The sequence below is a fragment of the Sinocyclocheilus anshuiensis genome, unplaced genomic scaffold (genome assembly GCF_001515605.1).
Source record: "Sinocyclocheilus anshuiensis isolate Anshui unplaced genomic scaffold, SAMN03320099.WGS_v1.1 scaffold2182, whole genome shotgun sequence".
Taxonomy (NCBI): domain Eukaryota; kingdom Metazoa; phylum Chordata; class Actinopteri; order Cypriniformes; family Cyprinidae; genus Sinocyclocheilus; species Sinocyclocheilus anshuiensis.
In genome coordinates this window covers 295,182-310,215 of record NW_015557240.1, presented here as the reverse complement: position 1 = coordinate 310,215, position 15,034 = coordinate 295,182, and the positions used below count along the sequence as shown (strand labels likewise).

The window sequence follows — 15,034 nt, the reverse complement described above, 5'->3', positions numbered from 1 at the left end:
ATGCTGCGTATGTAGCCTTCTTAAGACTCACATCCAGATCACCCTGCATCAGTTAACTGTGTTGCATCCTACTAAAAGTGGCCAAATTCTATTAGGCCATATTTACAATTTCAAGATTCCATTTCAATTAGCCAGTGTCAAGTGTTACATCCAAGAAGTGGCCTCACTTGTCAAGTGTTACAACCAGAAGTGGTCCTCGTCTGTTTTATAATATATGGGGGCATATTTGCCATGTCAAATGTGGGACAAGTTGGCTTACACACTGATTAGCCAATGCTGGCTGTGTTTATTTGCCAAAAGTGGCCCAAATTGTTATTAATTATTTGGGCAATATTTGTCATTTTATATGCGGGCCACATTTGCGGCATCATATAAGGGCCACTTTAGGCTCACAGCCACATTAGCCAGTGCTCACTGTGCATATCTTTGCCAAAACTGGCCCAGATACGCATTAGGATGACTGGGCCACAGTTGTGGCATCAAATGCGGGCCACTTTATCAAATATAATGCAGCCATCAATATAAATATAATATGGGGAAGTTGTGGCCTAATGGTTAGAGAGTTGGACTCGTAACCCCCGTGCCGTATATTTGCCAAAAGTGGCCCAAATTGTTATTAATTATTTGGGCAATATTTGTCATTTTATATGCGGGCCACATTTGCAGCATCATATAAGGGCCACTTTAGGCTCACTTTAGGCTCACAGCCACATTAGCCAGTGCTCACTGTGCATATCTTTGCCAAAACTGGCCCAGATACGCATTAGGATGACTGGGCCACAGTTGTGGCATCAAATGCGGGCCACTTTATCAAATATAATGCAGCCATCAATATAAATATAATATGGGGAAGTTGTGGCTGTGTGTGTGTGTGTACTTTGGATGGGATAAATGCAGAGCACTAATTCCGAGTATGGGTCACCATACTTGGCCACGTCACGTCACTTTTTTATTTATTTTTTTTATTTCTTGGTAGCACTTTATTTTACAGTCCTGTTACTCATGTACATACTATATACTTATTATAGTAATTACAATAACTAGGTAATAACTAGGTACTAACCTTGAAACTACCCCTAAACCTAATTTAAGTGACATAATATTACCAATACTTTCTTAGGTTGGTACACTGTAAGTACATGTAAGTGCACATACTGTAAAATAAAGTGTAACCAATTTCTTTATAGCACTGCTGTATACAAGAAATACCACTCTTGATACAGCACTTAATATTGAGTCATCAGTTGATGTTCAGTTTAAAATCTCTGTTCTAAAGCAGAACCAGTTGAGAACCACTGATCTGTAACTTTGCAATGTACTGTATATCTCTCCATGCATACACATTAACTTTGATTATTTTACCTGTCCTCTGGTTTTCAGTCAGTTTCTCCCCCTCAGTGGACACATACTCATCCTTCTGCTGACCATCCTCTTCATCCTCAAAGGCACATAAAGAGTTTCAAACAAAAATGTTTAATGAAGAAGTAAATGTTAAAAATATAAGCTTCCATTCAGTAACTAATCTATTTTTAACAAATGCACTTTTAAACAACGATAAAGAAAATACAGTAATAATTAGAACGCAATTTGCAAGTTTAGAGGCTAAAAAAATGCTTGTAAAACATAATTTACATTTAGTCATCAAAAAACAGTTATTACTTCTAGGTTTATGTTCAATACACCTTTAGTAAATCTAAATGTTCAACCAGCCACAACATCTATGAAACCTAAACCTGCTTGTAGTATATATGGTACACACCAGGCTTTGGCTCGGAGATTCACAGAAGCTCCCAAAGCTAGATCGGCTGGTGTTGGCCAGAGAAGTTCCAAAGCGGAGTGTAGCATACACAGGGTCCAGCTGAGCTTTTGACTCTATCATATCACAAACACATACGCCCAAAATATTAGCTCTGTACACATACTCATGCTTAAAATTGTTTTACTTTAAGTTTACAGTGGTGGGCAAAATTGTTAGAACATTTGGCATATTTAAGAAGTTTCAGTTGTTTTTGCTGAATTGGCCATTACAATGCCCTTAAAACGAACTATTGCTGGAACTTCCTGCGATGGAAGGAATCTGCTGGAACATTGAAAATGATGGACTGGCCACCTCAAAGTCCGGACCTCAACCCCATCGAGCAAATTTGGGGCGAGTTAGAAAATAAACTGGACAGATCTGTTGTACATTCAAAGGACAGCCTTTGGCTTGAGTTGCAGAAGCCATGGGATAACATTAGTGTTGAAGTTCTCAGGAAATATATTGACACTATGCCAGTTAGGTGTGCTGCTGCAAAAGGTGGACATACCAAATATTAAAGTTAAAAGCGGATAAAAGCAATATGACTCACTTCATCTGATATTTGTTGTGCTTAGAGCAGCCATCCACAGGTTTCATGAATATTTTGAAATGAAATCGTTTGGAAGGCAAAAAGGTCAATATTTTGTCAATATTATGTCAATATTATGTCAGGTGTTCTAACAATTTTGGCCACCACTGTAAGTTCAAGTACATCTTCCAAAGTATACTTCATGCAGTAAGTATGCTAAAATCAACTAGTGCTTTTAGTAGTGAAAATTATTGAAAAGGTGTGGACAGTTATTTTTGGGACCCTATTTGCTTATGCATTTGTAAGAGTTTTCCTTTTAGACGCAAAATTTATGGGCAGGGTGGGGGTTGGGGAGTATTTAAATAAATTATGCAATGCGATTTATTGAGGTTATTTAACGCCTAAAAATAGTATGTCTTAAACCAGATGCTAAGTTGAGCTGCTGTTGGTAGATTGCGCTGGTCATTATGGAAATGATCCGGCTGCATCTGTGTTAAAGATAATGTGCGCAATGTCAGTAGATCACACACAGAACCTTCCACTCACATCAGCGCTTTCATAGGATTGCGCTCTCATGCTAATTCGCCCTGTTTAGTAAATCTGGCCCTAAGTGTAAAAGTTGTAAACTTTACATACACAACTTGGCATCTAACTTTTTGTGTATGTTAACTATACTGTGAAATATAATACAAGTAAACTTACAGGTATAATGAATGAGTACTATTTATACTTCTAGCCCGCTTTTTAGTTTTTGAAGTATACTGTGTATACTCTCAGTAAAGTAATTTCATAGTTTTTATATTGCAATTATACTTGTCAGTTAAGTGAACTTATTATATTTATAGTTTACAATGTATATTATTTCTCCACTTACTATGTGCAGAATACTATGCTCATATTTACTATAGAGTAAGGTACCTATAGGTATTCATTTTTTTATACTTGAAATACATCTCACTGTACTGTACATGAAGTAGATTTGCAGTGGTATGCACTATGTATATATGATTTATGACATTGTTTTATGTGTTGCATAAAGAGACTTGCTCTTTTTGCTTTTTGACTTAATGCTTTGTATTGAGATTTAAAATGATTTATTCTGGTAATGGCTTATAATAGAAGCCAGTGTGAATGAAATATGTTACAATACTCACATAGTGTGAGAAGAAGAAATGTCAATAAAATTATCTGCTTCTGTGTGTGTTAGAAGCGCTGTGTACAAAAGATTATGTTCAGTTCCACTGTACTAAGGGGTTGGACAAAATAATGTGAAAACCTGGAAAACAGGCAATATTTCATTATTAAGATTATTAAAAGCTGTTTCACCACCATTTGCCTTTAAAGGAAAAGAAGATATTTTGAAGAATGTTTGCAACCAAACAGTCGACGGTAACCATTGACTTACATATTATGGAAAAAGAAGAAAGAATACTATGAAAGTCAATGGCTACTGTCACATGCCTGGTTACCAAAACATCTTCTTTTGTGATCAACAGAAGAAAGAAACTCATATATGTTTGGAACAACTTGACGGTAAGTAAATGATGGCAGAATTTTCATTTTTGGGTGAACTATCCTTTTTATACAGCTTTACTAATCTTAGAATAGATTTATACAACTTTTGAATAGTCTCCAATGGAATATCTTCTATCAGAACATCTGCAAATTGCTTCACAGATGTTGAAAGAGGAAATTGCCAACTTACTCTTCTCTCTAAACCTGCCCACAGTGGTTTGATAATATTCAAGTCAGATGATTTGTTTGGCCAGGACAGATGTTGACGTTCATCTTGGTGTTTCAATTGTTAAGGCTTTATAATCATGACACCATATTTTTCACATTTTGTCATTGGATGTTTGTGAGTAAAGTTTTAGCAATTGCAGTTCTTTTATGGATGCCGTAACTTTGCTTCAGTAGTTCTGTGTTGTTTGGACACAGTCCTTCTTAATGTCTGTGACGAGGCATTATGGTAAAAGCAATTCTGCACAAGAAATGATGGCTCAGTCACAATAGCATGTCAGTGCAATGGTATCGTAAAAAAACTGTTGTTCTTAAAACACCAAACAATTGGTCTGTTAAGGTTAAATGCTCCCATGATTTGCCCTTTTGGGAGTCACTCATTACTTACTCATTACTGTACTTAACACTGCAGGACATAACTTGTATACACTAATATAAAACCTTCAGAAAAAGATAAATAAAGATACAGTAATCGCAATATTTGTTTTTTCACTGTGTCACGCTCCGCTACTGTGAGGAGCACGGAGCGAGGAACAATGAGATGTGGAGAAAACTTAACAAACAGACTATAATAATATCCAAGGAACCAGGAAATCATACGTAGCGGGGAAAGACGACATTCAATACCGGACAGGAAACAATGGGCAGAACACACTTTATATACAACTTAATCAGGGGAAGACGAGACACACCTGGAATCAAATTGGAAAGGAACAGGAAGACCAAATAAGGGCATAAACATAGGGGAAAACTAGGACATAGAGCACATGGGGAGCAAAACACAAGACACAGGACTGACACACTGTAGCTTTCACAAATTATATTAATCCCTATAATATAGTGTTGAAATTATTTTGTCCAACGCCTGTATTCACTACACGCCAAATCTGATGTATAATTCACAAGATGTAAAGGTTGAGAACAGTCTTTTCCTCCTCATCCTCCTCCTTTGGTTAAGGGTGAACGGTGCGGTTGGTGGGCTTGACGTCGGCGCGGCCGGCGGGCTTGAGAATGCCGCGGCCGGCGGGCTTGACTTTGGAGCGGCCAGGGGGCATGACTTCGGAGCGGCTGGCAGGCTTGATGATGGATGGATGGGACTAATGGGTGATGCTTCTGGGCTGGCGGTCCACCTGGACCCAGCCAGTGGCATCCACTGTGCGATCCCCTCATCCAGACCACCCCAGAAACAGTCCATAAGTGTCCACGGGTCGATGGAAGCCTGCTGAGAGCAGGTGAGGAATTCAGAGACATATTCCTCCAGGGGACGGCCATCTTGGTAAATAGAGCATAAGGGTTCTACAGGATCCATGGGGGGAAAATCAAAAGAAAACACTTTCAAAACCAAAAACAAAAAAACGGAGAGTAGGGACGCCGCTTACTGTTTATGGTCTGGTATTCTGTCACGCTCCGCTACTGTGAGGAGCACGGAGCGAGGAACAATGAGATGTGGAGAAAACTTAACAAACAGACTATAATAATATCCAAGGAACCAGGAAATCATACGTAGCGGGGAAAGACGACATTCAATACCGGACAGGAAACAATGGGCAGAACACACTTTATATACAACTTAATCAGGGGAAGACGAGACACACCTGGAATCAAATTGGAAAGGAACAGGAAGACCAAATAAGGGCATAAACATAGGGGAAAACTAGGACATAGAGCACATGGGGAGCAAAACACAAGACACAGGACTGACACACTGTAGCTTTCACAAATTATATTAATCCCTATAATATAGTGTTGAAATTATTTTGTCCAACGCCTGTATTCACTACACGCCAAATCTGATGTATAATTCACAAGATGTAAAGCATACTAAGATGTGTTAAAAAATTAAATTTAACTGGCTACTCTATCAAAAAATAATAGAATACTTAATAATATTTTTCTTTAGTATATCCCAATTAAAATATTAAGTACCCACCTTATTTTGCAACGCAGAAGCTATTTTCTGTAAGATTTTCAATTTATTAGTCACCATAGGTGAGTAACATTCTTACAGTTATGTTATTCTCATAACTATAAGAATAACAAAGTGTGGTAAATGGAAAAAACATTTGAGCTGCAAACCAGTGTGATTATGATTACAATAATATATAAAAAATTATATCAAAACAAATACCAGCAGCATGAATAGTTTAGTAACATTCTTACAGTTATGTTATTCTCATAACTATAAGAATAACAAAGTGTGGTTAATGGAAAAAACATTTGAGCTGCAAACCAGTGTGATTATGATTACAATAATATATAAAAAATAATATCAAAACAAATACCAGCAGCATGATGGACTGTTTTTGCACAGCTAAAATAACTGGAAACAGATAACTTATAATCACCTGCCCCAAAAACACTTAGACTTTTTTGTATACTTGTCAGTATAAGCCAAGTATAATATAGCCATTTAAATACAACTTTGTTACTTATATATCTCTGATATATCTCTGAAGCACATAAAAGTAGACTAAAAAAATTCTCCCTTAATTTTAGCTTAACATCTAAAACATCTCCCACACCCCCACCTAAATCCCAATCTAACCCTTGATGCTAAGTAGAATTGATTCTACTTTTCATTATTCATGTTTTGATTCTACTTTTCAAATTCATTATTTTACACATTAAATAAGGTTTTCACTCGTACACACATACCCTGTGTCTTCACAGCATATAACTGACCATTGGTCAGTACAGGTGTGCTTAAGTTCCTCTTGAACATGCCAGACTTGAAGAAAGAAAGAGAAATACACAAAAGAGAAAGAATTAATCTCTGTTTTACATTTTCAGCTATTAAATATCTCAATAGTTAATGATATTATTACTAATAATATTTGAATATTATTAAATATGTGCACAATTACTGATAGATTTACCAGGATGGGCTGATATAAAGATTTGCCTGTATATAAGTATATATAATCCCTGCTGTTTCCTGTGTTTGTGATGGTTTTATTGGTTTACTCTTTTCAATTAAGTTTTCTTCATTGTTTCCTGGGTTTGTTTCTTGTACTGTTGTTTTTATCTTAAATAAAATTACTGTTTTGATACTACTCTCCCTTGTCACTGAGTCTATGTCAACAAATCCATCCCTGAACTGAGTCCCTCACAATCTTCAAGTAACATGTCTCCCATGAATGCCTGACTGTGAATGCACAAAACTAATAATGTACCGACTTATAAAACTGAAACTCCTACTATTGTCTCATAGTGTCTTACTTTAATCTCTGTCCTACTGTAGCTCATACTTATGAGCAATTCTGGAACTTTGAATTATGGCACTTAATCAGGAGCTTCCATCAGGGATTTAGGCCCATCATTGATTGCTGTGTTAAATTTTGAAGGCCACTATTGCAACTGGACTGAACGAGCTCAAACTTATGTTTTGGCTGGGGCTAGACAAATCCATAAGGAAGACTGTCACACTACTGTGAGCTATGCCAGCCAGATTTCATTCTATGGAGTTCAGTGGTCATGGCCCTGGAGTCGCCTTAGCCATCTTCTCACCCTGTCATGGCCGGCCAGCAGTGCCATCTCTGTGCTCCCTGGGTTCTCTGTCACAAGCCAGGACCAACCAAGCAAATTCTATTTATTTATTTGCTAGTTATTTGTAGTACCAAACAACTGACAATAGCGCAGTAGAAAAGGGAAACTTTACTGCAGATATGAACTAGCACAAATCAAACGTACCTTTCCTTGGCATGGTTTCTCTGTGAATTCAGAGACACACCAAAGATGAGCTCCCATCTTACATGTTCTACAGCGCAGTCCCTGTTTAGAGTTGCCTAAAAAGACAAGGGAAAGAGACTCATGTGCTTTAGAATTTAAAACGGTTATTACATATCTTTTTATTGTTTTAATATGTTCCTTGAGGTTCAGTCATAATGTTAGTAAAGTTTGCATTTGCAAATAATTTTCCACCCTCAGAATTGTTTGTTATTGCATCATTCTTCTTGTCACCTAACTGCTGGGCATGCAATGGAAATGGTAAGTAGCTGTTGATGTGTTGTGGTAGAGATAGTCAGGTGAAAATGTCTACTACAGTGTGATATCACAATGTGGAAGAAGTATAAAAAAAACAAAAAAAGTTGTTTTGGCAGCTTGGTGTGAAGAAATGTTTTTTTTTTTTTTTAGGTTTGAAACTTTCAACCTTATATTACCTATACTACTACTACCTCTTGTTCACAGTGAAAATACTTGAACAAGTTGTTTTTAAATCAGGTCTCTTTGGCCTTTCACTGCTCAGGTCATTCATTGCATTAGACCGGTCTGGAGCCCCCAGTAGATCCCCAGATCTACACTGGGTATCATGGAAATGAGAATAAAATTTACTTCGATGTAAGATCCTTCAATATATCTTGGAGAGGATAAGTGGCCATGCTGGAAGTGCTTCAGGGATTAGGTGTTGGACCATTTCTCTTTTGATATAAACAATATTACTGGGACCTATCATACAGGCACATGGATATTCCTGCAATGCTAAAGGGTACACAGTTCTACTTTCTCATTCCAGCGTGAAAATTATCCCACAATGACTGCACAGAACTCATCTTTACTGGAAGGTATCTCAGCCAGGATGACAGATAACCACCTACTCAATCTAGTCATTCCAAACAGTCCAGCTATTCAATACATCATAGTCCCTCACTAAAACTGAAACTCCTACTACTGTCTCATGTTGTCTTACTTTATTCTGTCCTACTGTAGCTCATACTTTTTATGAGCAATTCTGGAACTTTGAATTGTGGCACTTCTCCTTTTACTTTCTTTGGTATGAATCACTTACGTTGTAGTATTTCTTATTTTTAAGCTGATTTGGATAAAAGCTTCTACTAAATGAACATAAGCTAATTTTAATGAGAATCTTATAGAGAAGGCAAAGGAAAGGAGGGAGGAAATGCCAAGTCTGGCAAGAGTTGCTAAAACAAGGACAGAAGTACAAAAATAGAAAGACTTTTCATTCCCTGCTTACCTGCAATAATGAGCTTACACAGACTGCAGCTGGTGGGTCGACGGAACACATGCTCGAGGAAGGAGTGTGTTTGTGCTGGTCGCGGCTGTACAACAAATGGAGCAGGTCTAGAGCTGATGCTGGGGGAGGGCAAAACAACACTGCTGTTACCAGGTGCAGGCCCAGTAAACAGGCGCGGGGAAGAAGGCAGGGCACCAGAGAAGAGCTCTGTTGGTGGGTAAGCATCGCTCTGAGAACGCTGGAAGAAGTTGTCCACACTTTTACTCCGCATAAATGTGAGCGAGCGTTTCAGACGCAGCAGCTACATATTAGAAAGAGAGAGAGAAAGATCAACAGATAGGATTATTAAACCAATACGTTTAAAGAGAAGTAATGTCTTGATAATTAAATGTGTTACATAGCCCATTGAATCTTTCTTAGACTTAATGCAGGAACCACTTGTGAGAGCACTGTCAGGAGACTTATGTCTTTGCACAGAGGACAATGGTACAAGTAACACAAAAATTCAAAAACAATGGACTTGTGGCAAGGACCCTAAAATAATCAAGCCTTAACCTTATTAAGCTTTCATTTTGTGATGGTTTTTTTTTGTTTGTTTTGTGTTGTTTATCTCACAGAGTAAGATGGAGCCTACAGAAGTGACATACATGGTTGTTGTCCACACCGAAACTACTTTCTGTGGCAAAAGCATAAGAAACTTGTTCATTCTTTTTCAAGGCCCATATTTACAAAATATAGACTGCTGGGAATCCATACTCTGGTCTCATGAGATCAAATCCTTCATTTCAGATCTAACAGATGTTGCTAGAGGAGGAGTACGGTGAGAAGTGCCTGCTTCCCACAGTGAAGTTCAGTGGTAGTAAAGCTCTCATATAGGAATGAGACCACAGGAACCAGGTGAGTCCTCTGCACAATCTGATTTTGCTGCAGCCTGGAATTAAACCACGCCATGCTGGTTTGGTCTGGCCAGAGGAGAACTGGCCCCCTGATTGAGCCTGGTTTCTCCCAATGTTTTTTCTCCATTTCTGTCACCGATGGAGTTTTGGTTCCTTGCCGCTGTCGCTTCTGGCTTGCTTAGTTGGGGACACTTAATTTCCAGCGATATATCGTCAACTTGATTGCACAGATACTATTTGAACTGAACTGAGCTGGATGATGACATCACTGAATTCAATGATGAACTGACTTTAACTGAAACTGAGGCTACATTCACACTGTCAGTTTTTGGGATTGACAACCGCATTTACTTACAGGTGTGAGTCTCATAATGTCCCGTTCACACAGCAGCTTGCAGTAGCGTCTCAAATACTGTCTGTATGAACGTGCAATGGGAGTCAAGCCCGTATTCCTTATCAGTAATCAGTATCAGCTCGCAGAACACAAAACTGACGGGAGCGGCTCTGGTGAAAACCATCTGGATCTAAAACTTTCAGATGACACGCAGCTCATTTCTTCATCACTGTAAATTACCGAAACCACACATGAAAACATGTAACACACGGTAGGCTCTCTCTCGCACTGTATGATGTGGGTCGCCGTGATTTTGCCAAGTAAGACATGTTCCTGAGCCTACATTCACACTGTCAGTTTTTGGGATTGACAACCGCATTTACTTACAGGTGTGAGTCTCATAATGTCCCGTTCACACAGCAGCTTGCAGTAGCGTCTCAAATACTGTCTGTATGAACGTGCAATGGGAGTCAAGCCCGTATTCCTTATCAGTAATCAGTATCAGCTCGCAGAACACAAAACTGACGGGAGCGGCTCTGGTGAAAACCATCTGGATCTAAAACTTTCAGATGACACGCAGCTCATTTCTTCATCACTGTAAATTACCGAAACCACACATGAAAACATGTAACACACGGTAGGCTCTCTCTCGCACTGTATGATGTGGGTCGCCGTGATTTTGCCAAGTAAGACATGTTCCTGGATCAACATCAACCCTAAACCTAACCTTACCCATAATTTATTCCTAAAATCAGAGGGAAATGATAGCTGATTAACAAGGGTGTAGAAGCACCTAATCCTGATTGTAAGCCTAAAACTGACATTTCCTGAAAAGTTATCTCTCAATTCTGATTGGTTGATTGGAATGATGTTCCAGGATCAACAAGGATGTTGATCCAGGAACATGTTGTACTTGGTCAAATCACACTCACCGTATGACGTGACAGACAACCAGTTGTCCAGTCCTGTTCCATTCACACAGCGCGTGTTTTCCGAGAATGCGGTTGTGAGTCCTGAAAATTTACAGGTGTGAGTTCAGTTACAGAATGAGGTTGTCACACCTGTAAATAACCATACTGTGTGTGAACGTAGCCGTATTAAGGACTCAAATACAGGACTGACAACCGTATTCTGCTGCTGTGTGAACGTGGCCTGAGTGTTTACTGTTGTCCTTTTGTATTATTACACACAATGTTTTCCTATTTAATACTGTAAAGCTGCTTTGACTCAATCTGTATTGTTAAAAGCGCTTTATAAATAAAGGTAAATAAAGGTGGCATGTATGAGTGCTGAAGTGTGAGGGAGTTGTGCTTTATCAATGATGTCATCAATTCACACACCACTGTGTGATGAAACAGAAAACCCTGAAACAGAAGATGCTACTCTCTCCACATTCCCTGCATTGTTTTGTTTTTTTCAACATGACAATGGCTATATACATTCTCCTAAAGTGTAAAAGCTTTTGTGGACAAGTGTTTCACCCAACCCTAACACTACCCAGCCTTACCCATAATTTATTCCTAAAATCAGAGGGAAATGATAGCTGATTAACAAGGGTGTAGAAGCACCTAATCCTGATTGTAAGCCTAAAACTGACATTTCCTGAAAAGTTATCTCTCAATTCTGATTGGTTGATTGGAATGATGTTCCAGGATCAACAAGGATGTTGATCCAGGAACATGTTGTACTTGGTCAAATCACACTCACCGTATGACGTGACAGACAACCAGTTGTCCAGTCCTGTTCCATTCACACAGCGCGTGTTTTCCGAGAATGCGGTTGTGAGTCCTGAAAATTTACAGGTGTGAGTTCAGTTACAGAATGAGGTTGTCACACCTGTAAATAACCATACTGTGTGTGAACGTAGCCGTATTAAGGACTCAAATACAGGACTGACAACCGTATTCTGCTGCTGTGTGAACGTGGCCTGAGTGTTTACTGTTGTCCTTTTGTATTATTACACACAATGTTTTCCTATTTAATACTGTAAAGCTGCTTTGACTCAATCTGTATTGTTAAAAGCGCTTTATAAATAAAGGTAAATAAAGGTGGCATGTATGAGTGCTGAAGTGTGAGGGAGTTGTGCTTTATCAATGATGTCATCAATTCACACACCACTGTGTGATGAAACAGAAAACCCTGAAACAGAAGATGCTACTCTCTCCACATTCCCTGCATTGTTTTGTTTTTTTCAACATGACAATGGCTATATACATTCTCCTAAAGTGTAAAAGCTTTTGTGGACAAGTGTTTCACCCAACCCTAACACTCTTGAGCACCTATGGGGGATTTTGTAGAGACAATTTGAGCAACACTCCACCACATTAAAGATCAGGGATAGTAATATGCATGCTAATAAGCAATTAGATAGTGAACAGTGATCCATAATCTAAACTGTTACAAGTAATATATTTATTAAAGTTACAGACGACATATTAAGTACTAGAATGTTATATGCTTGATGAATTTTACCAAGGGTTTGGCTAATTGGCTTATTTTACAGATAATAATGACATATATGTCTTGGTGTGTATTAAGTATTTAAAACATTTCAAATTTGCAATCTTTCCATGAACTGTATCACTGATCATTAAGTAAAATTTCTTAAGATTTTTTTTTTTACCAAAACACATTATTCTATAAACTGAGAGAATCATCCAGCAATCCTTTTGCCACCCCTCTCATATATCCACTCTTCTACCAAATGTTTAGGAAATCAAAAGTGTAAATGTGTCCGTTTGCATAGTTTTGTGATTCCCCTTTCATATATTTTCTTTAGTTTTCCCAGAACAAACGTGATTCGATCCCAAATGGTTTTGCCCTAAAGTATAAATAGGGTCTGGGAAGTTAATTTAGCATTTACTGCTCCCAGCGTTACTACTAGGCCTACTAGCTTACTACTAATAATTCATGTTATAGACCTGATTAGTTTGACTAGTGAAAATTTCAGGCCTACATATCTGTAATTCAGTTTTCACTGTGTCCACTGACTTTTATTTATTTATTTATTTATTTATTTTTAATGAGTAACAGGTCTAATCATATAACTAGCAACATTTAATTAAACTTAAAAGTATATTAATCATAGTGGGAAAAGATGTAATTAGGCGTTTATATATATATATATATATATATATATAATAGCGTTACATATATCATCAAATTAGCCATTGCTTTCAAATGTACAATAGGTATTTTAGTGATCAGAGCTGTGGGTAGCCTACTGTGGACACACAGCAACGTTTAAATAAAGACAGTCTGAATAGGATACATAGGCTATATGTTGCTACGTCTTCTCCGTTAAAAGAAAATAATAATCCTTCTGGAATGAGAGCATAAAGATCAATGTCTTGACTCACTTGAGAGGCAGTCGCTTCCCTACTTTCACTAATGTGATTCGGAGTGAATGCGGTTTACCTTCTCCGCGGGAGTTCCGGAGTCTGCGGTCCGCAGCTCGCGGTCTGTGCCGCTGCAACTCATCCACGGTCCGCGCTCAACACTTCTGCTGAGAGAGAAGCAGGCAGCTGAACCTTCAGCTCAGTGTGTGTCTCACTTTAAACTCAGAAAGCACCGATGGAAGACATTCACTTAAAATATATCAATGAAAACGTTGCGTGTGCGTGTGTGTTCTGGGCGCATCACTGCACTGAATGTAATGCAGCTAATGTAAGGACTAAAGTAAACTTACAGTCGCCTTTAAGTAAATGATCCAGTTTTCTTCAGACCACTCCTACCAGCTATTCTTATACTTTCGGCTGAAGCCATGACCAATCTCTCTGTGAAGAGAAATATTTCAGTCAGATATTGATACATTTATATTTCTGTATAGATAAGACTGGGGCTAAATTGTAAACCCCCAAAAAGCTCTTGGAAAGCAAAAGTCTACCCAGTAACCAGTATCCTGAATTTAGGTGGGACAGATTCTGGGTCGCATCGTAGGCTATATGACTAACCTATGTTTTACATTCAGATGACTGAACACACTGGGGCAGAGGTCTAGTGTCCCTGCGTAATTCAGCCCGGTGGCGCTCTAATGATGCAGGCTCTACATACATACCAAAGAATATTATCTTAGAACGCACACCTTAATGTAGTGTGTGTGTGTGTGTGTGTGTGCGAGGACATTTTCAGTGTCCCCGTAATTCAAAAGGCTTATAAATAATTCAGAATGAGTTTTTTTGAAAATCTAAAAATGCAGAAAGTTTCCTGTAAGGGGTAGGTTTAGGGGTAGGGTTGGTGTAGGGCAATAGAAAATACGGTTTGTACGGTATAAAAACCATTACGCCTATGGAGAGTCCCCATAAACCATAAAAACAAACCTGTATGTGTGTGTGTGTGTCTGTGTGTGCGAATATTGATTTAGATGTGGAGCGCATGGGGAATTGGGTTATTTAACAAACAAACTATTATTTTTTTTTGTATTTACAGACTTTTTTATTTCTTATTTTAAATAATTTTTTTCTTATTTCTTATTTATTTTATTTTTTATGTAAGTTTCCTTACATACATTTCCATGCAGAAAAATATTAGTTTAATAACTCACGTCATTTAGTCATTCTTATGCCATCCCAAATGTATGACTTTCTTTCTTTTGCAGAACATCAAACGAAGAAAAATACAAATCTCATCTCTGTAGATCCATACAATGAAAGTGACTGAAGACCCAAATGGAAGCTCAAAAATCAAAAGCGGCATAAAAGTAATCCCTACCTGGCTTCTGTAGGCTACTGAAAAAATAAAAAAAAAAAAGAAAAAGAAACATCAA

The 15,034-nt window shown here is 38.1% G+C and overlaps 1 protein-coding gene across 1 annotated transcript in view; it reads right to left on the bottom strand.

Annotated features, from left to right (window-relative positions):
* Nucleotides 1-13,777, bottom strand: part of LOC107679029 (SH3 and cysteine-rich domain-containing protein 2-like) — a 20,053-nt gene extending 6,276 nt beyond the window's left edge. Inside the window, exons 1-6 of the mRNA XM_016474440.1 lie at nucleotides 13,687-13,777; nucleotides 9,040-9,340; nucleotides 7,758-7,852; nucleotides 6,723-6,795; nucleotides 1,760-1,872; nucleotides 1,363-1,438 (exon numbers count right to left, since the gene is read on the bottom strand). Coding sequence (XP_016329926.1) covers nucleotides 1,363-1,438; nucleotides 1,760-1,872; nucleotides 6,723-6,795; nucleotides 7,758-7,852; nucleotides 9,040-9,340; nucleotides 13,687-13,749 — 721 coding nt within the window. The 5' untranslated portion in view covers nucleotides 13,750-13,777. The remainder of the gene's footprint in view (nucleotides 1-1,362; nucleotides 1,439-1,759; nucleotides 1,873-6,722; nucleotides 6,796-7,757; nucleotides 7,853-9,039; nucleotides 9,341-13,686) is intronic.
* Nucleotides 13,778-15,034: the final 1,257 nt, after the last annotated feature.